The sequence below is a fragment of the Pleurodeles waltl genome, chromosome 4_1 (genome assembly GCF_031143425.1).
Source record: "Pleurodeles waltl isolate 20211129_DDA chromosome 4_1, aPleWal1.hap1.20221129, whole genome shotgun sequence".
Classification (NCBI taxonomy): Eukaryota; Metazoa; Chordata; class Amphibia; order Caudata; family Salamandridae; genus Pleurodeles; species Pleurodeles waltl.
Genome location: NC_090442.1, coordinates 911,006,606 through 911,026,351, shown reverse-complemented (window position 1 = coordinate 911,026,351; position 19,746 = coordinate 911,006,606). Strand labels below are relative to the sequence as shown.

At 43.8% G+C, this 19,746-nt stretch overlaps 1 protein-coding gene across 3 annotated transcripts in view; it reads left to right on the top strand.

Annotated features, from left to right (window-relative positions):
* PHTF2 (putative homeodomain transcription factor 2) overlaps window positions 1–19,746 on the top strand; it is a 489,158-nt gene that overhangs the window by 340,954 nt on the left and 128,458 nt on the right. For all 3 annotated transcript variants that reach the window (XM_069229666.1, XM_069229667.1, XM_069229669.1), the window contains 2 exons: window positions 2,699–2,857; window positions 6,878–7,096. In XM_069229666.1, coding sequence (XP_069085767.1) covers window positions 2,699–2,857; window positions 6,878–7,096 — 378 coding nt within the window. The remainder of the gene's footprint in view (window positions 1–2,698; window positions 2,858–6,877; window positions 7,097–19,746) is intronic.

Here is a 19,746-nt window from a genome sequence, read left to right as displayed (position 1 = left end):
AGTGTAAATAGGCTTGAGTTTGTCCTTCGGGCAGTCAAATAGAAAGTGGTTATCTGGGACCACAGTTTAAAGTAAATGACAGGGGGGTGGCCCTGCCCTGCCTCTTCCTGGCAATGACGGGCAAGGACGGGCCCGCCCTTGGCCCGGGCTTTGCCCGGGCGCCGCCCGCGCGCGTCCCGCGGAGCGGGAGCGCTTGCGAGTTTTTAAAGGGCTCCTGCCCTGATTGCTGGCAGCACACAGCTGCTGCCCACCTCCTCCTCCTCGAGTCCCGGCAGGAAAGTTTTCAGCGCGTCCCGCGGAGCGGGAGCGCTTGCGAGTTTTTAAAGGGCTCCTGCCCTGATTGCTGGCAGCACACAGCTGCTGCCCACCTCCTCCTCCTCGAGTCCCGGCAGGAAAGTTTCAGCGCGTCCCGCGGAGCGGGAGCGCTTGCGAGTTTTTAAAGGGCTCCTGCCCTGATTGCTGGCAGCACACAGCTGCTGCCCACCTCCTCCTCCTCGAGTCCCGGCAGGAAAGTTTCAGCGCGTCCCGCGGAGCGGGAGCGCTTGCGAGTTTTTAAAGGGCTCCTGCCCTGATTGCTGGCAGCACACAGCTGCCGCCCACCTCCTCCTCCTCGAGTCCCGGCAGGAAAGTTTTCAGCGCGTCCCCAATTTAAGTAACATATGGTTCATATCAAATTGTATTATGCTTAACTAACAACGATAGAGAAACGGGTGAGAGGGATAAACAGGTGAGGAAAAGAATTAGTAAACTCCTCATTTGTAGTAGGAAGGTAGAGTTAGTGTATCGTGTAGTAAGGGTGAAGACTTTTAAAAGGGAGTTGGAGAAGAATGCATTGGATTAATTACAGAGGTAGCATTAAAAAGGGCCATTTTTAGCTTTTTCCTGAATCAAAAATATTTTTAAACTGTAAGGGTTGATTCATTCGGGTAAAACCTGTGTCTGGTTAAAATGTACTTTCATATCCTCAGTGATTGCTTACTTTGTGCTGGTAGTTGTAGGTGGGAGACCCAACACTCATGTTTGGGGACCATAACTTACTTTTTATCACCAGACTTTGACCCAAATCAGGAGAGAGAAAGTGAGAATAGTGAGAAACCGGATAAGGTGAAATGAAGGTTAGGCACCTTTGGTATTGCGCAGTTCCCTCAGTTGGCTTGGTGCTCTTAACACAAAGACAATTGGACCTGTATACTAATTGACACATTAATCACTGTGCCTTAACAATAATTGAACCCTCAACGAATACCTGTGCTTAACTCCCACACTAACCTGGCCTCTCCCTCTAATCCCAAACTTTACCATGTTGTGTTTACTTTTTAAATCATTTCCCCTCCTGCTATTTTCTTCTCACTAATCCTTTTCCATGCTATTTGGTTTTACCAACATGTAACTTGAATTAAATAATCTGAACTGGTCTCTGGTTTCCCTGTCTTCCTATTCTAGGCTGCTCTGGGGAGACTGATCAGTTGGTGAAAGTGATTAAAGATCTTGGAGACAGAGATTTTTTTTTTTTTACTGAAATTCCTTAATTTGTGTAAATTTATCATACACGAGTTACCAAACAAATGAGGCCTGAATCAACTCTGTTAAATAACTACATCCAGAGGCCTTAAGAAATATGTGCAGCTTGTGACACTTTTGATGGATGTGGTTTGGGATGAATGACAGGCCACACAAATATCCGTAGGGCCTGTTCAGAACGTACAAGAACCAGGATTATCAGATAGCTCTTTGTCATTTTGATGCTGTCTTGTAACCAACAGCCTGATGCATTTTAAGAGCCTTGGTCTGGCTTTGCTTCGTTTGAATCAAAGAACTGCTCCAGGTGTCTCCCTTATCTCCAAAATCAGCAAGCTAGAGTCCTTTCACTCCTCAGTTTTCTGCTTGAAAATCGGACTAGGTAATCTAGATGTCGAAACATATTTGAGAGAAGCAAAAACTCTGAACACCAACAAGCAAAAAAGTTAGTAAATTCAAAGCTTAAATTCCCACATATGTTTTCGAATTCCCCCAAGGGTTTCCGGACTCCCCCATATAAATCAGGGTTTGTAATCAGGTATTTGTTCCGCTGGTCACAATACCCGCAAGCCATGTTACGCTGAGTACTCCCACCAAGGACACTGGGGAAAGGGCATGCCTGAAGACAATGCCCTGTGCCCAGGAGTCGTATGTATCGTAACAAAGGGGCACATTTATTATTATTACAAAAGCCACGTAATTCACTCATTCGCTCATGCATTTTTAATTCACAACTTTGAGGTATTCATTTATTAAACCTCATAAAGATGCTATACTCAGTCAGTCGGATATGAGTGTAACCACTTGTCTTTAGGTTTCCCTCAGGTCTAGCAGCATAGTGAATGACACAGCTGTCCTGATGCTTGAAGTCACAAGTCCCGTCGATTATCTTCACAGTAATAAGAGTTGTGAGGGCTTTTCAGACTACGCAAAGAGACGTTTTGTAGACAATACAAATATACAGAGGCAGTGCGCTGGCATTCACTTATTTGTTTTTTTTCATGACTTTTTCAAAATATTTGTATAATACGTCCAGATGGAAAACTGTTTATTTAGTTTATAAACCAAGGCAAGCAGACCAATAAAAAAAAAAAAATTGTTAAGACGAGTATGCAGCGCTCATTGTAGAGCAGGACTATTACAAAGATGCATGACAGTAGCTTTTCGGTTTTATTTTTAGGATGCACAAAGAATAGTCACCAATGTCTCAGATGAAGTCTCGAGTGAAGAGGACCCTGAAACTGGATATACACACCGCCGGAGTGTAGATCGTGCTTGTAGTGAAAGTGTGCTTCGGAACAGGAAATTACACCCTTATAAGAAGCATTACACTACTGAGGTGAGCTAATTTCATTTTATATGCATGCATTTAATGTACAATTATTAAATTCTAATTTCTTCTGTTTTTTAGTATCTTTACTTTCAAAAGCGTTTATGGTAAACATTTTGAAATCAGATGTCCTTGTATTGAAGGTTTTACTTTCATGTGTGCAATGTGTGATTAATATATATAGGTTTCTCCTATTTGTTATTATCTTTATTTTTGAAAAGTTTGTTAGAATTCTTGGACTCAAGACATCTGTGTCAGTTTTTTTTAAAAGATCAAATGCATTTAGCAATATTTTCGAAGATGTGTGAATAACACAGTAGTTGAAAATAAATAATTTGAGGTCAGTAGAAGTATGGTGCATGGCCTAGCAACATCGAGGGCTAGTTGTATCTTCAAGAGACTCGTCTACTGGCCAGACAAGTGCTGCAAAATGTGGATAGAGATTATGTTGGGGGTGTTTTTTGTTTGACCGTATCAGACTGCTGATTTGACTCTATCGTTTTCCAGGAAAAAGACATGGTGATGCCCGACCCAATGTGGGGGGCACTCATTGACACTTTGCTTAAGGAGATAGATGGAAAGAGGAGCTGACAGGCTAAGGCCTGTGAGCAAACTGACCTGGCACATCTGAGCCAAGGGAAGAGCTGCATAATTTGATAAACGGTGAAAGAGCAGGCAGGCCGTCTTTGAGACACTCCAGTATGTCTTGGGGCTCACAAGACAGGTTGGTAGGTTGTAAGGTAGGGATCTGCTGAATAACAGAGGCTGGCAGAGCAGCAGTGCAGGTGACCATGCAGACAACAACCCAAGTGTAGAGGTATGGGCATTGGCTAAGTGCTTCCAGCCTGATGTGAAGAAGCCATAGCACATTACCTGAATGCCTATTACCAAAGCAGATAAAGCTAATGTGCGAGCTCCCTGAAAGTGAGGAGAGTGGACAGTGATAGTTCAAGTGGGAGGGTGCGGGGGTAGAAAAACACTTGTCAGCAAAGGGGACTCCAGTGACACCTCATATCAGGAGGAGTCCTGGTGAGCCCATTAGGCCATTGGGAAACTCACGCCAGCAGACTTGCCCACGTAGGCATTTACAAGTAGAAAGGACTGTTGGTGTTATGGGTTGTCAAACCTAAGGACAAAAACAGCCACATATACTGTACAGTCATGGCCCCATCAAGGACCTAGGGAAACAGATGGGGATGGGCATGGGCATGGGCATGGGCATGGGCTGACTGACATGTAGGAAAGTACATGGTGGTGAAATGTAAATCATTGGGTCTGGCTTCCCACTGAAGTAGAAAATTGATATGTGATGAGTGTCCCAAGTCTCTCATACATAATCATCAGCCTTGAGCTGAATCTGGGTCTCACTTTGAAGGGTTTGGTGCTCCTGGAGGGCTGGGGGCACCCATGCGCCTCAGGCTGTAGCGCCCTGCGTTACACGCTGAAAGCTTCTACATCCCAGTCAATGAGTGAACTTTCTTTGCCACAGAGCAAAAAGAGTCAGGGTATTTTGTTGAAAGAGCATTCTGTAGGCCTCTATTTGAACCCCTTTAAATGTACAGGACCCAGTTATCCCCTGTTATCTTCTTCCAACTGTGAAGAAAAGGGCTCAGTAACTTATAAATAGGTAATCTTTAACTGTGGATCCTCCTGGTGCATTGGAAGCATACTGGAATCATCCTCTTCCCCCTCAAACCCATCCAGCGCTTCATGTGGGTAAGAATCTGCCAAACGTTTTCTTGTGCTGCAGCTAGAGGCCGCGTTTGAGCTCTTGGTGTTTTTCGGAGGCTGGAAAGAAGAACCGGTCAGTTGAATGCCCTCGGACTCAACCACCTCACCAAAAAAACATACGTACAAACACTTTTCTCATTGATTGCTGGACTTTGTCCAGAGATGGAAAGTTGTAATGGCAAATGTCCCTAATTATTTTATGAAGGAGTCTCCAAAGAGACCTCCTTAAGCATACTTATAACAAGTGAGCATTGCCAATTCAGTAGAAAGAGTGCAGTTAACATTTCCTAAAAAGCATATTGCCCTTTTACACCAAGCCAGATATTATTCCTGGGGAGATCAGATTTCCAGTTTCTTTGGCCTTTTCAGTCCTGTTGGGAGTCTCATGGGGCAGTGTGTCCTGACAAGCTCTCCAGGCTCCATTTATCCCTTTCTTGGGGATCCTCCATGAACATAGACAGGAATGCGACGACTATCCCACCCATCAAGAGAGTTAGTGTGACTTTGCTGTCCAGGGAGAATCTAGATACTCTGCCTATAGTCGACCCTTGGCTAGCAGTTTCCTCAGCCTACTGGTGACACATTGTGCCACCTCTTCTGGTGGCATTCACTGTGAGTATTATGGTCTGAGATATGACCTAGTGCTCCAAGGTGGCTGGCCCCTTTTGTCAGAGGGACTCTCTGGGGTCTTTTTCTGTAGTCTGGGCCTTCATCTGGGTGCCAGGATCGACTCAGGCCAGGCTGCTTTCGCAAGTCATCTGCTTGATCATCTGATTCACCTCCTTCTTCGTCCCCGGCTCATCTTCCCTGAGAATTATGCTCCGAGGTGTGCTTCTGCAAAAATGCCTCTCTTGGGCAATCAGAGGAATCTGTGAGACATACTGTGTCACTTTTCCTTTTTCTCTTGCAAGACAGAGTTTGAGCCTCTTGGAGTTCTGTTGGTCTGATGCGTCCTAAATCGTCCCTGAGTGGGGGTTCATGCTTTGCTCTGCTGCCAGAAGCAGCATCTGTCTTCTCGGGGGTCAAAGGCTGAGGAGACTGCTCTTTGTAGAGGTGAATGTAAGGCTCCAGTAGGCCCTCCATGATGAGTAAAAAATATTGTTGCTCCTATATCTCCTCGAGGAGATCATGTTGCCTACACCCTGCCAGGGATATCAGGCCTGAATTCTCAGTATTACTATTACTATTATGAACAAGGCCTGCTAAATCAGATATGAAATTTCCCAAAAGGCCTAGGCACAAAGGCCCTATTTTTTTCTGGGTCAATATCTACATGATGCCAGATAGAGGCTTACTCCCTATCAAAAATATACTTTGGCTTCATGTGGGTGTACAATGGTATTTCAAGTGGAATTCAAGACTCTCAGTGTACTCTGGTGTGTACTGCAGGGAACCAGCGCTGATACCAGTTGCACTCTATTTTAGTCATGAGGTCCACTGTGGCACTAGAACAAAAGAGGAAAGAACTGCATCATATGCCACATACAGCATCCCCGGTGGGCTTTAGAGCTATTGTACTCTCTCATTTCCTGCAGTCCTGTTGTGTTGAGTAAGTTAGGCCACACCTCTGCATCCTGCCGAAGCACCTCCTGTAGTCAGGCGGGTCTCCTCCTGCTGCAAAACATACACCACACCGCTCACAAGAGCAATTGAGCTGTCCCTGAGCAGGGCCTGCCTCCAGAGAGAAGTGGAATAATTAAAACAGCTGAATAAACACAGTTATCAGCAATATCACAGCAGTCCTCACAAAAAAATATCAAATTAAATACAGAGTCTTTCAAGCCAAATCACAATCAAATGTCCACAATACACAATAAAAAAATCATTTAACTCGCTGCTGAGCAGCGGAGAAACAGGTAATATTGTCTTGAGGATTCTAGTCTATGAGGGCCTTGTCTCAGCTTGGATGTTTACTCAATGTTTTCTGTTGGTGTCATCGATGATGTGGTCCACTGAGTTATTGTGTTGTTGATTTACATGACTCCAGATATTAAAAATGACCAAAGTAAGATGAATAATCCTGGCCTCTAGTCTGATATAGAATCTGTACATCAGAACAACATATCTTCACCTCATGAAAATATGGCCTAATCTGTTGCCTCTATCTGTGCTTGATTGGACATATATTGATGCTAATATTTTTTGCATTCACTAGTTAGGGTGAATTTATGGAATGCATGCATGAATGAATACTACCATTGTTTGTAATGTACGTCTTATTACCTTTTTGGAGAGGTTAGTAGGGCTTTGTATTCTGAGTACCAAATATGTTATCATACCTGCCTGTGTGGATTTCAGGATGCACCAAAATCTGGGACCAGTTGCAGTTCTCGCTGTTCAAGTTCAAGACAGGATTCAGAGAGTGCGAGGCCAGAATCAGAAACTGAGGACATCTTATGGGAAGACCTCCTGCACTGTGCAGAGTGCCGCTCCTCCTGCACCAGTGAGACGGATGTAGAAACCACCCATATCAATCCATGTGTAAAAAAGGAATACCGAGATGACCCCTTCCATCAGGTTAGCTTTGCTGTTAGTGGCCGAAATCGGTAATATGTAGTGCCATGTTATTTACACCCTGCTGTCCAATATCAACTTTTGAGTCTCAATCAGTCAAGGCTGTGACCCAATTAACACTACCCATTGTAGCCTCTTTAACCCCCATTCCGCCCACTGTTTTATTTTCTACCAGCATAGAGTGCCCCTGAAATTGATAAAGGGAGCGGGACAGGGGAATAGAAACACAAGCATCAAAACACTGACTCCAAAAATATTTGTCAAAATGTCATCTTTATTTTCATATATTTGTTCTGTACATTAAGGATCAGGTCTGTCATTACAGAATGTTTTTTTTTTTTTTTGTAAAAGGATGACAAAGAAATATCACTTGTATTAATATGTTCTGTACAGAAGAAATATTTGAAAATAAAGAAGAAATTCTGATAAATATTTTGACTCCATGTAAAAATTAAATTAGTATATGAAATAGATTAAATAATTGTGAAGGCTTCTGTTAGGACAGTATGTTCTAAGGGAGGCGGTGTTTTTGATGTTTGTGTCACTGTTCTATTTCCACCTTCCCCCTCATAGCAATACCTGATACTCCCTCCCATTTTTCTTTAACATGTAATCAGCCTTTTTCCCAACCAGCCAGACTGATGCAGATTTAGGCATATCATCATTGTACATGTTGGCAAGATGATAGTAAATTGATATGTGGAATCTATCGTTTAGCTCTCCTGCTATTGACCAAGTCTGTGGATTTCCAAATACGGTAATATTGATGTCCACAGCTTTCTAAATTTGTTGTTTCCCATCTATATTGGCAGCAGTTTAAACCCTTCCATATTAGTAGCAGGTTCTGTTAAGCTAACCATCCAACAATGGAGCCACACCTTTAGCCCAGTGCCTTAGAATGCCCTTCTTCGCTTTCTAAGATACTTTGTGAGATTATGTTAATTGTGTAGGTGGACATGGGCGTTGTTGCAGGCAGCCTAAAACAACAGCTCCTGGGTTGCATGGAAATCTGATCGTTGTCGCTTTCTCTAGTTCGCCAAACACTTTGGCTCAAAATGTATGCAGGTGTTGGCAAAGCCAAATAAAATATCATGCCTTTGGATCCTTACCCTCTTCAGCAGGGGTTCCATCTGTTGTGAGCAACAGGGTGTAATTTGTCCGAAGTAAGATGACGGCAAAACAGGAATTTTCGGTTTATCTCTGCGCCCTCTTTTACGACCAACCTGAAATTCTCTCGTAAGGGACCTCCATTGATAGTTATAAGCATTTGAATAGTTCCGCCCGCATGCAGGTATCCCGGAGCACTTCTTTATATAGTCTCTTCTTAAGTGTAGATGTTTGCCTTGCTTCGGGGAGGCCTGTAGAGACACTTAAGAAAGAACATAATATGCTGCCTAGGTAAACAAGCTACAGTGGTGTAATTCTTCAGACTGTACTGAGAAAAGGATTAACAAAACCACTATAAATTTATAATTTGAGGTAAATGTTTACACCAGATCTCAAATCTCCTTCACAAACCCGCTTCTGAGAAAGTAAGAGATGAAGAATAGAAAGGCAGTGTAGCGTCATAGACTGCTATTATGTGAGTGAAAAACAGTGACTGTGCTTTTTAAGGCTGCAGAGACCACCAGTATCCCATCATTCTCAGCAGGTGGCAGTGGCCTCAGTTCTTTTTTTTTCCGGTACCTGGTGACAGGATCCTGGAGCACTTAACCCGGCCTTTTAGGCTTTTTTTTCTTCAAAATTCACCTGTGTATTTTCATTAAAACTGGTTCACTCAACGTCTTTCTTCAGTCTCTTACCTTGTAAAACTTTTTTCTGACAGGATTTTGAGCCATTTTTACATTTATCATGCCTTCCCTGTTTGACAGGTGTCCTTCCTTTGGGAGAAAAAAGGTGAAAACAGACCCCCACAGCGTCTGTATTCTTTGCCTTTCCTTGAGTCATCATCCAGAGCAGTGTCCTCACCACAAGAAGTTTTCGCGCCATACCCTGAGAGAGAGGGAGAAGATTCACCTCAATGGCAAGGAAAGCAGCGCAGACCACAAGTACAGTCTCAGGGTGAGACCTCAGAGCGAGGAGAGGGTTAGTACTCTACCAGGGCTCTTACAGATGTGGAAAGTCCACACTGAAAGTCCTACATAGAAAACGCCAACTTTCCCTGTCGGCTCTGGCGCAGCCTAGATCGTGCCATAGATCACTCCACTACAGACATCATTCCAGGCAGTCCTTATCTTCCAGGCGTACCCGACACCGTAGCCATCGTTTGCAGACAAGGACAACATCTAGACATCGTTCCGGACAAAGAACATCCTCATCATCAATTAGACACTACTCACCGACCCTGATTTACCACCTCCTCGCGTCTCACCAGTGAACAACATATCTACCTTCCAGGAGGTGTTGATAAGAGGAGCAGCGAAATTAAACCAACAGATGTCGGTTCCTACACCTACAACATCTGTCATCTTTGAGACACTTCACCAAAGATCAACGTCCCAACCAATTCCATTAGTGCCAGGATTATTGGAGCCCGCAATGGAGCTTTTCTTTACTCCAGCAACCACCAAACCGGCTCCCTCAAGGCTACAAAAGAAATACAGGCCTCCGTAAGAAGATCCTTTGTTCCTAAGAGTGCATCTACCTCCTGACTCGGTAGTCATTCTAGCTGCAAAGAAATACCACACCACTACTCCTTCTTCTTCCTTACCTCCTGATAAGGAGAGCAGAAGGTTGGATTCATTGGGGCGCAAGGTTTGTAATACAGCTGTAACAACCATAAAGGCCGCTAGTGCCACCGCCCTCCTTGGTAGGTACGATAGAGCGCTATGGGTCTCTATCCAACAATTTGCAGATGACCTCCACAGAGATAGGAGAAAGGCCTTCCGTGGAAATTGTAAATGAAGGGCTCATGGTATCAAACCAAATAATCAGTGCTGCAGCAGATTCATCATTGCTAGCGGTCATAAATACTGTTATGGCATTACCTTCAGACGTCACTCTTGGCTAAGACTCACTTTACTGAAAACCGAATCACAACAACAGATTTCAAACCTTCCATTTTCAGGATCTACCCTCTTTGGCAGCAACACAGACAACATGCTTGCATTAAGGTGGAAATGGAAACACTAAAAGCCCTCAGCCTTAAAAAACAGAAAGAACAAAGACGTCCATTCAAGTCATATCAATGCCGTTTTTACCCTCCGAGGGTTCAAAGCCCTCATTGGTACCAGGGTCGCCAGAGGCAGCACCCTTATTAACAGCAACAACAGCGAAGGCAATCTAGAGAACGTCCTTCGCAGCAATCCACCCAAGGGGGGTGGGGGGGAACAACACAGGTGCCAAACAATAAACCTTCCCTTCACCTGCTTCCGTTACCCACTCCGGTAGCAGAGAAGCATCTCACATTGTCTAGCAGAAAAATCACAAAAGATTCCTGGGTGCTGAAGTTCAAAATGGGTATTGTCTCAGATTCACCAGTTCTCCCCCCACCATACTACCAAAACCATTCAACCATCATTTACCTTTGCTTCAGAAAGAAGCCAGCGTCTTGCTTCAAAAGAATGCAGTGGAGGTCGTTCCCCACAAACAACTGGGCACAGGTATCTACTCCAGATACTTTCTGGTGAATAAAAAAACCACAAGCGAGTTCAGACGTATTCTCGACTTAGCCAACAAATGGATTCGGAGGGAGAAATTTTGGATGATGGAATTACATCAGATCTACCCTCAACTACGCCTGGGAGATTGGCTATGTTCTATAGTCCTCCACAACACATATTTTCACAGACTCATCGCAAAGAAACACAGCAAGTTCTTGAGGTTATAGTGGGTCAGGACCACTATGAATACCAAGTCTCTCAGTTTGGCCCCAAATCAACTCCCAGAACCTTCTCCAAATGCATGGCAGTAGTGGCTGCACATCTCTGAAGGCACCAAATTTTCGTCTGGCCCTATCTAGACGATTGGCTGATCAAAGCTTCAACCTCACAAGAAGCCCAGCGTCAATAGAACTGGACTTGTGAAGTACTTCAGCACTTGGGTCTACATATCAACCACAGCAAGTTGATCTCCAAACCAGTGCAGACTCTGCAATACTTAGGAGCCACTCTCTACACCATAAAGGCAAGAGTGTCTCCTTCAGAGGAGAGACTTTCATTGATCTTTCGGAAGTGTCACACTCTCAAGAAAACCTCTTACGGTAAGGTCGGTATCCTCTCTTCTTGGCTCTATGGCCTCTTGTATCTTCCTCACTCTGAATGCACGCCTTTACATGCATCCCCTTCAGGAATGTCTCGATCAGTGGGATCAAGCGACAGGAAGCTGGGAGGACAAGATTACTCTCCCCCCCCACATGTGAAGCAGTCTCTGGCCTGGTGCTGCTCTTCAACCAACCTTCTTCAAAGGGTACCTTTCCACTAGCAGACGCCCTTCCCAAACCAGAGTAATGGATGCATCGCTACTGGGATGGGGAGCTCACATGGACAATCTCCAGATACAAGGTAAATGGTCTCTGAGGGAAATGACGTATCATATCAACCTCCTAGAGCTCAGCACAATCCACCTGGTGCTCAAAGCATTTTACCTGTAATTCAAGACCCCATCCCTGTTTGTTCAGATGGACAATACAACCACCATGTACTACCTCATCAAGCAGGGAGGGATTGAGGTCCAGACCCTTGTCCCACGAAGCCCAAACACTTTGGAAATGGCTCATAGATAGAAACCTGCAGATCACGGCAACACACTTCCCAGGTGTGCAAAATGTGCAGAAATAAGATCTTAGCAGGGCCTTGAAAGAAAACCACTTGTGGGTTCTTCACGACGATGTCGTCAAAAACATCTTCAGGCTAAAGGGCTCACCACTCTTCAACTTGTTCGACACCGCGAAAAACAAAAAATGCCAATACTTTGCCTCAAGGTACTTCCAACCAAGGATCCTGGGGAATGGCCAATGGATCGACTGGTCAGGCAAATTTCCCTACTCCTTTCCTCCAGTCCTTGTGATCCCAGCAGTCCTCCTCAGACTGTCCTATTCAAGAGCCAGACTCATCCCGATGACCCTGCAGGGACCAGGTCAATGGTGGTTCTCTGACTTCCTTCACCGGTCACAGCATCCACATCTCAAGCTGCCATTCCGTTCAGACATACTAACAAAGTTCAGAGGACAGATGGTCCATCCCAATCTCTCCTCTTTGATTTTGGCAGCTTGGCTCCTGAGCTAGTGCAGTATTGGACACTTACATTTGCCACAAGACTCTGTGAACATTCCTAAAGAAGGTAAACGGCTGTCAACCCGTACAGCTTATGCCTTCAAGTGGAAGAGATTCTGCATTTGGTGTTCTTCCAAGAACATTGACCGTACATCTTGCCAAGAGGAAGGCATCCTTCCCTATCTCCTCTTGCAAAATCAGGCTTACGATTCTCATCCATAAAAGCGCTTTTGTTGGCTCTTACTGCCTACTGCAAATGTCCTTCTCAAAGCTCTTTTTCAAGATCCCAGTAAATAAAGATTTCCTTGAGAGGTTAAAGGTTTTCCCTCCCATCAGACGCCCTTCACCTCCCTGGAAATTTAACATAGTCCTTTCACTTTTAATGCAAGATCCTTTTGAGCCTGTTCATAAGGCATCTCTACAACATCTATCTTGGAAAGCAGCTTTCCTACTAGCTATTACATCAGCTCATAGAGTTAGCAAAATCCAAGTGTTGTGTGCTAACGAACCTTATACAGTTTTCCACTCTAATAAGGTAGTTCTCAGAACCCATCCGAAATTTCTTCCCAAAGTGATTTTGGATTTTCATGTCAATCAAACAATTTCTTTACCCACATTTGTTCAGAATTATTGTACTCCAACAGAGAGAACCCTTCACTCCCTGGATGTAAGGAAGGTCTTGAGGTTTTACCTAGACAAGACGCGCGACCTGCACAGATCGGACATAGACTCTACATCTTGCTAAGAGGAAGGCATCCTTCCCTATCCCCTCTGGTAAAATCGGGCTTCAGATTCTCATCCATAAAAGAGCATTTGGTGGCTCTTACTGCCTACTGCAAATGTCCTTCACAAACCTCTTTTTTCACGATCCCAGTAATTAAAGATTTCCTTGAGAGGTTGAAGGTTTTCCCCTCCCATCAGACGCCCTTCACCTCCCTGGCAATTTAACATAGTCCTTTCACTTTTAATGCAAGATCCTTTTGAGCCTGTTGATAAGGCATCTCTACAACATCTATCTTGGAAAGCAGCTTTCTTAGTAGCTATTACATCAGCTCGTAGAGTTAGCAAAATCCAAGTGTTGTGTGCTAATGAACCTTATACAGTTTTCCACTCTAATAATGTAGTTATCAGAACACATCTGAAATTTCTTCCCAAAGTTATTTTGGATTTTCATGTCAATCAAACAATTTCTTTACCCACATTTTTTCAGAATTATTCTACTCCAGCTGAGAGAACCCTTCACTCCCTGGATGTAAGGAAGGTGCCCAATGGTTTTACCTAGACAAGACGCCCAACCTGCACAGATAGGAGCAACCTTGTGTCAATCATGGGCAGGTTTGGCCACTTCCAAACAATCCATCTCACGTTGGATATTATCTTGCATACGTCTCTGTTACTAAAAGGCCAACATGTATTTGTTGGTGAAATTTAAGGACGAGACAAAGCAGCTACAACCGCTTTGATGAGTAATGTCCCTATTGCTTAAATTTGTAAGGGAGCTACATGGAGATCTGTTCACACATTCACCAAACACTACTGTTTGGACTTCAATGCTAGGGCAGATGCTTAAGTAGGACAAGACTTTCTAAGGAATTTATTTGCCTAGTCTGATCTTCTCTCCTCCGTTCTTTCCACTGTGTTTAGTGTGGATGGGCTTGCTATTCTATTCAAATGTTTGACTATCAATGGAGATCCCCTATGAGAGAAGGAATAGTTTCTTACGTATAACTCCATTTATCTTGTAGGGGAATCTCCATTGAAGTCGTAAGCAGCCCTTCCTCCTCCCCTGTGGACAGAACAGAGAATAGTATTGGAGTTACCTATCACTGGGGCTTATTGTCATAAAGAACTGAGGTAACCGCCACCTGCTGAGCATGGTGGGATACTGGTGGTCTCAGTAGCCTTAAAGGCACAGTCACTGTTTCTCACTCACATAATAGCAGCCTATAGGGCTACACAGCCTTTCTATTCTTCATCTCTTAATTTTTCACAAAAGAGTTTGTGAAGGAGATTTGAGATCTGGTGTAAACATTTACCTTAAATTATACATTTATTTGGGTGTTGTTAACCCTTTTCTAAATACAATATGAAGAATTACACCTCTGTAGCCAGTTTGCCTAGGCTGCAGATTATGTTCTTTCTTACGTGTCTACAGGACATTCTGAAGCAAGGTAAACATCTACACTTAAGAAGAGACTATATAAAGAAGTGGTCTGGGATACCCGCACGTGGACAGAACTAGTCAAAGGCTTATGACTTCAATGGAGATTCCCCTATGAGAGAATTGGAGTTACAGGTAAGAAATTATTCCTTCCCATTAAATTACATTGTGTGCATCCAGGAACAACTTATAAATTAACATCACCGAGTCCACATTCTCCAGCAACTGGACCCTGGATCTAACTTGCACATATCAAGAATCTTTTTCTCCTTGGTTAGTCCAGATTCCCTGTTTATTTACTCAAAAAGGTTAATCCTACCCTTGTCAAAGTGGTTGCTAGCCTCTGTTAATTCCCTGTTTTCTGTAAGCCTTTTTACCAGTAGAAGCTAGGACACAGCCAGTCTGAGTTCTAACGGTCATTTATTAACAAAATATGTTCAGAAGAAGTTGGATATTTAGTTGGATATTTAACTGTAGCCACTGTACCTAGAAAAGCTCCACCATCAGGCAGTTCAAATTGTAATTCCCTCTATGCGTTCTCTTCTTGTGATTCTCTTATTCGGTTTCTGATTTTTAGCTTCTGGCATCCCTCATGAGTTCCCTTTGATTCAACAGTTAGAATTCCCTTTAAAAATCAAAACACAGGCTGGTTTTGGTTCTCAAGGATTATCCTTATTTAGACCCCAGTCTAGCCATCTATTATGCATGTTTCTTGTTTCAGTGCTACTGTTTCACTTGGAATTGAAGAGTGACCTCTTCCCATGCCACTTGTCCGTGCCTTCTGTAATTGCCCTAATAGTGCAGGGTCAATCAACAGATCAGTGTCACAGATTGTACAACTTTGTGATAACTGTCTGCTATACTTGAAAGTGGCCAGGGCCCATACTTTGGAGCATGGCGTCAGGTCATGCAGCGCATCTCTCTATGGATGAACTGTGTTCCATTTTTACTTTAGTTTTCTGTTTCACCACTCTTCTTTGCATGGTCTGTCTCTCTTTTCTGATGGATACTTCTAACTGCAGATTATTCACCTTGTGAGTATTTCCCAGGCATCAGACTGGATCCTGAAACTTTTAGAGCATTACTCCAGCCTGGTCAAGCACCTACAGAACCTCTATTAACATTTTCGGTGCAATTCTCTGATAATCTCATGGGACTTAGGCAAAACCATGTTCAAGACCACCACTTAATAGACAGGTCGCTCAACACCATCCACCAGCGCCAAGTGCCCCTGAAAGTCGTGCAGGTGTCCACCACTAAGGCAAATCCCAAAGGCCTCCCTACCATCACACCTCAGCATGAGTGAGTAGAGAAATTTGGCAAGCTCATCTTTGCCTCCACAAGCCTTGCTCTGTAATCACTGAATTCCAGCTGTCTTCTAGGCTGCCAGTGATCTATGGGACCTGGTGGATCAAGTTTTACCAGACGTTCCAGATGACATTCAGTGATGTTCCTGACCTAAGCTACACAGGATGTCTACAGTGCAGCTAAATTTGTGATCTACGGTTGCTTGGACAAAATCAACTGCTTATATTTGACAGTGGGTACAAGTGTGGCACTTTAGTGCCATGTCTTGATAAAGTGTACAGCTTCTCTGTGGATGTCCAAGCATCCTTAATGGACATGCCATTTGATGGCTCTTGCCTTTTTGGTGAGAAAGTAGATGGAAGATTTTAAAGCCAGCAGGGCCACAGTATGTTCCTTGGGCCTCTCTGCCCCATCCAGACAGCTCCATCTGCAGTTTTGCTACATTAAGGGTTTCCAATGCAACCAATGTCAGATCCCTCAACTTACCCAACTCACCCACTCCTTTCATGGCCAAGGCTGTTGCTTGCAAAGGCAAAACTCAGGGCATCACGGCCAAAGGGCAGCTAAGTCCCCTACCCCTCACTCCACTTGCAAATCCCAGGGCATCAGGGCGAAAGGGAAGTTCAGTCCTCTGCCCCCACAATGCTGCAGCCACAAATCCTCTTTACTGTGTCCTTCGTGGCACACAGCCACCTTGTTCAGGACTGGATCCAGCATGTCCTCCATATGTTGCAAGCCATTACATCAGACAAGTGGGTCCTCCAAATTGTCAATTGGAACTATGCCCCCCTGTTTCTTTTTTCACCCTCCCACCATCAGAACAGCTGATGGAGGACTACGTGTCCATCTTGTAGCAGGAAGAGCAGGCCATTGTGACCACAGGGGCCATCAAGAGGGGACTGTCCTCGGAAGTAAGCACTTGGTGTTACTCCTGCTACTTCCTTGTGCCGAAGAAGGACGGATGGCTTTGTCCTATTTTAAATCTTCACACTCTCAATGCCTTCCTGTGGATGGACAAGTTCAAAATTCTCACACAAGTGCACGTCTTTTGTGCGCTAGACCCCAGAGACTAGATTGTGGTGCTGGACCTGCAGGGTGCTTTTTTCCAGAAACCTGTTCTAGAGGACCACAGGAACTACCTGCAGTTCACAGTGGGCCAGGAGAATTTACAGTTTGAAGTGCTCCATGTTGGCTTCACCAATGTCCCTCATTTGTTCACAAAAGGGATGGCAGTGGTCGCTGCACACCTTCGGAGTTTGGGGTGCCAGTCTTCCTCGATAGATTAGTGGCCTCAATTGAAGCACTAGAAAGCTCTGACAAAAATAAAGGATGCATTAATGGTAAAAAAATACAAAGCGATAGGTTGGAGCATAGCATACGGCTTTGTCTTTTAGAGATAAACCCAAATTCTGAAAAGCTCCAACCTACCCATTAAAATTATAATTTCAGTTTTTGTTTCTGAATTAAAGAAAATATTTCATGATTTTTGCATTTGTTTGACATATACTTGTTTCTGTAGTTGTGTATTTTGTTGAGGTTCACATCCTAGAAATTGTTTAGGTGGGGGTGAATAAGTGGGGGTCCACAGAAGTTAAAAGGTTGGGAATCACTGAACTTAGGTAGTTATCCTCCCCTCTTGACCTGAAATACAATACAACGGTCTGCTTTGGATAAAGAAATAGGGACATACCTGGTTCTCCTGTGGTTTAGGTATAGCTTATTTCCATATATTCCAGCAAGAGTGTAGTCTTCCCTTTGAGCAGCTTTTATGTTACAGTGGAGCTCCCACTTGCATCGGTTAACAAGGAAACATGGGTCTCTCTGCCTCTGCTTGATTTACATAAGTCTGTTTATCCAACTGTTTTCTTGTTGTAGTTTATTTTTTTATCAGCACCCTCTTCAATTCCTATTTATCTAGGGTGCTTCATGTAACCGGGCTAAAGCATTGTCTGTTTGTAGATGTGATCTTATATTGGTTACGAAACCAGGATGATCGGTTTCCAATATGATGTTCCCAGGCAGATCTCGAAATGCCCATGGCCATAGATACCAAGTGATACTACTACAGTGTCATGGCCTGCCTATCTGTAGGCACAGAGGTAATCCAGGTTGGTTGTCCTGAAACAATATGTGATGGCCTAACCCATTTTTTGTTGTTATCAGTAAAGTAACAAGCTGTATCCAGGAGAGCCCTAAGAGTGTGTTAGTTTGCCACCACCTCCTTCCAAATGGATTGATGGGTGTCCCTGTGCAGTGCAATGTTCCATGAGTATATTCCACCTTTATAGGCTCTTGTGGGATAGTGCTAGGCAGTAGTCCCCTACTCCCCACATTCATAACACTGGGGACCTTTGTTCCCAAGGTAGTGTTCTTAACTCCAGATCTGCAGTTTGTGCTAGGCCTTCCTCCCTCTTTAATCCTAGGTGTTTGGGAGATCCCCCTCAGTGATTTCTATTAGCAATGGTAAACTCAGACTCGGTCATTTGCTTCTTTAGCAGGGAAATGTGTGTGCTGTCTGATCCCAGCTTGAGTGTTGAGAGGTAACACATCTAAACATCTTTCTAAGTCATTTGTCTCAATAACCTATTCCATTGAACCACTGATATGCAAAGGCTTTAATTTACTAATCGAATGCTTGAGGGTTCCCACCTACAGTCCATCTTTCCTTTCTGAATTTTTACTCAAGGTACTCTGTGTCACATCCCAATCGTTACAGAACAGCTTTCTTTATCTCCTTGTAGGGTGAATTGTCAGAAGAATTGACATCTTGGTAAGCAGCTCGAAATAGCCTGGATTTAAGGGGAGCAAGGTTTTGGCACCACCATTCTGGGGTCCAAGCTTCAATACCCTTTCAGAATTTGTGCAAAACTAATCCCAGGCCTGATGTCTGTGCAAGACAGAACTGTGCATATTGAGGTATACCCATTCATTAGCAGTTACATCAGCTAATCTAACTATGGCTGTATCCTGCACCTATTGGTTGCTGGAACTAAGGGCAGCTAGATCCCACTAGGCAGTTTGTAAGGTTTTTCTATTGTGCTAAGCTGCTTGTGTATGCTGCTTGGTTAACAGCTGCAGTTGCCTCTTCCTGATAGCCAATTGTCTGACCAGTTCTTCTAGGGGAATGGTCATGGACATTGAAGTGTTTTATGTCCAATTCTGAAACTATTATACGAGGAGGTAGAAGCCAACACATCCAATCTGAATACTAAAGATTGTTAAAAATAAAGTTCAGAAGTAGAATGGAATTTTCTTTTTTTTTTTTCTTTTTTACAAAAGTAGATTTTCCTAGAAAACCTTTGTAGGAAGTTGGCTCTGTATGTGCTATTTCAAAGTAAGGAATAGCATGCACAGAGTCCAAGGGTTCCCCTTAGAGGTAAAATAGTGGTAAAAATAGATAATACTAATGCTCTATTTTGCGGTAGTGTGGTCGAGCAGTAGGCTTATCCAAGGAGTAGTGTTAAGCATTTGTTGTACATACACATAGACAATAAATGAGGTACACACACTCAGAGACAAATCCAGCCAATAGGTTTTTATATAGAAAAATATCTTTTCTTAGTTTATTTTAAGAACCACAGGTTCAAATTCTACATGTAATATCTCATTCGAAAGGTATTGCAGGTAAGTACTTTAGGAACTTCAAATCATCAAAATTGCATGTATACTTTTCAAGTTATTCACAAATAGCTGTTTTAAAAGTGGACACTTAGTGCAATTTTCACAGTTCCTAGGGGAGGTAAGTATTTGTTAGTTTTACCAGGTAAGTAAGACACTTACAGGGTTCAGTTCTTGGTCCAAGGTAGCCCACCGTTGGGGGTTCAGAGCAACCCCAAAGTCACCACACCAGCAGCTCAGGGCCGGTCAGGTGCAGAGTTCAAAGTGGTGCCCAAAACACATAGGCTAGAATGGAGAGAAGGGGGTGCCCCGGTTCCGGTCTGCTTGCAGGTAAGTACCCGCGTCTTCGGAGG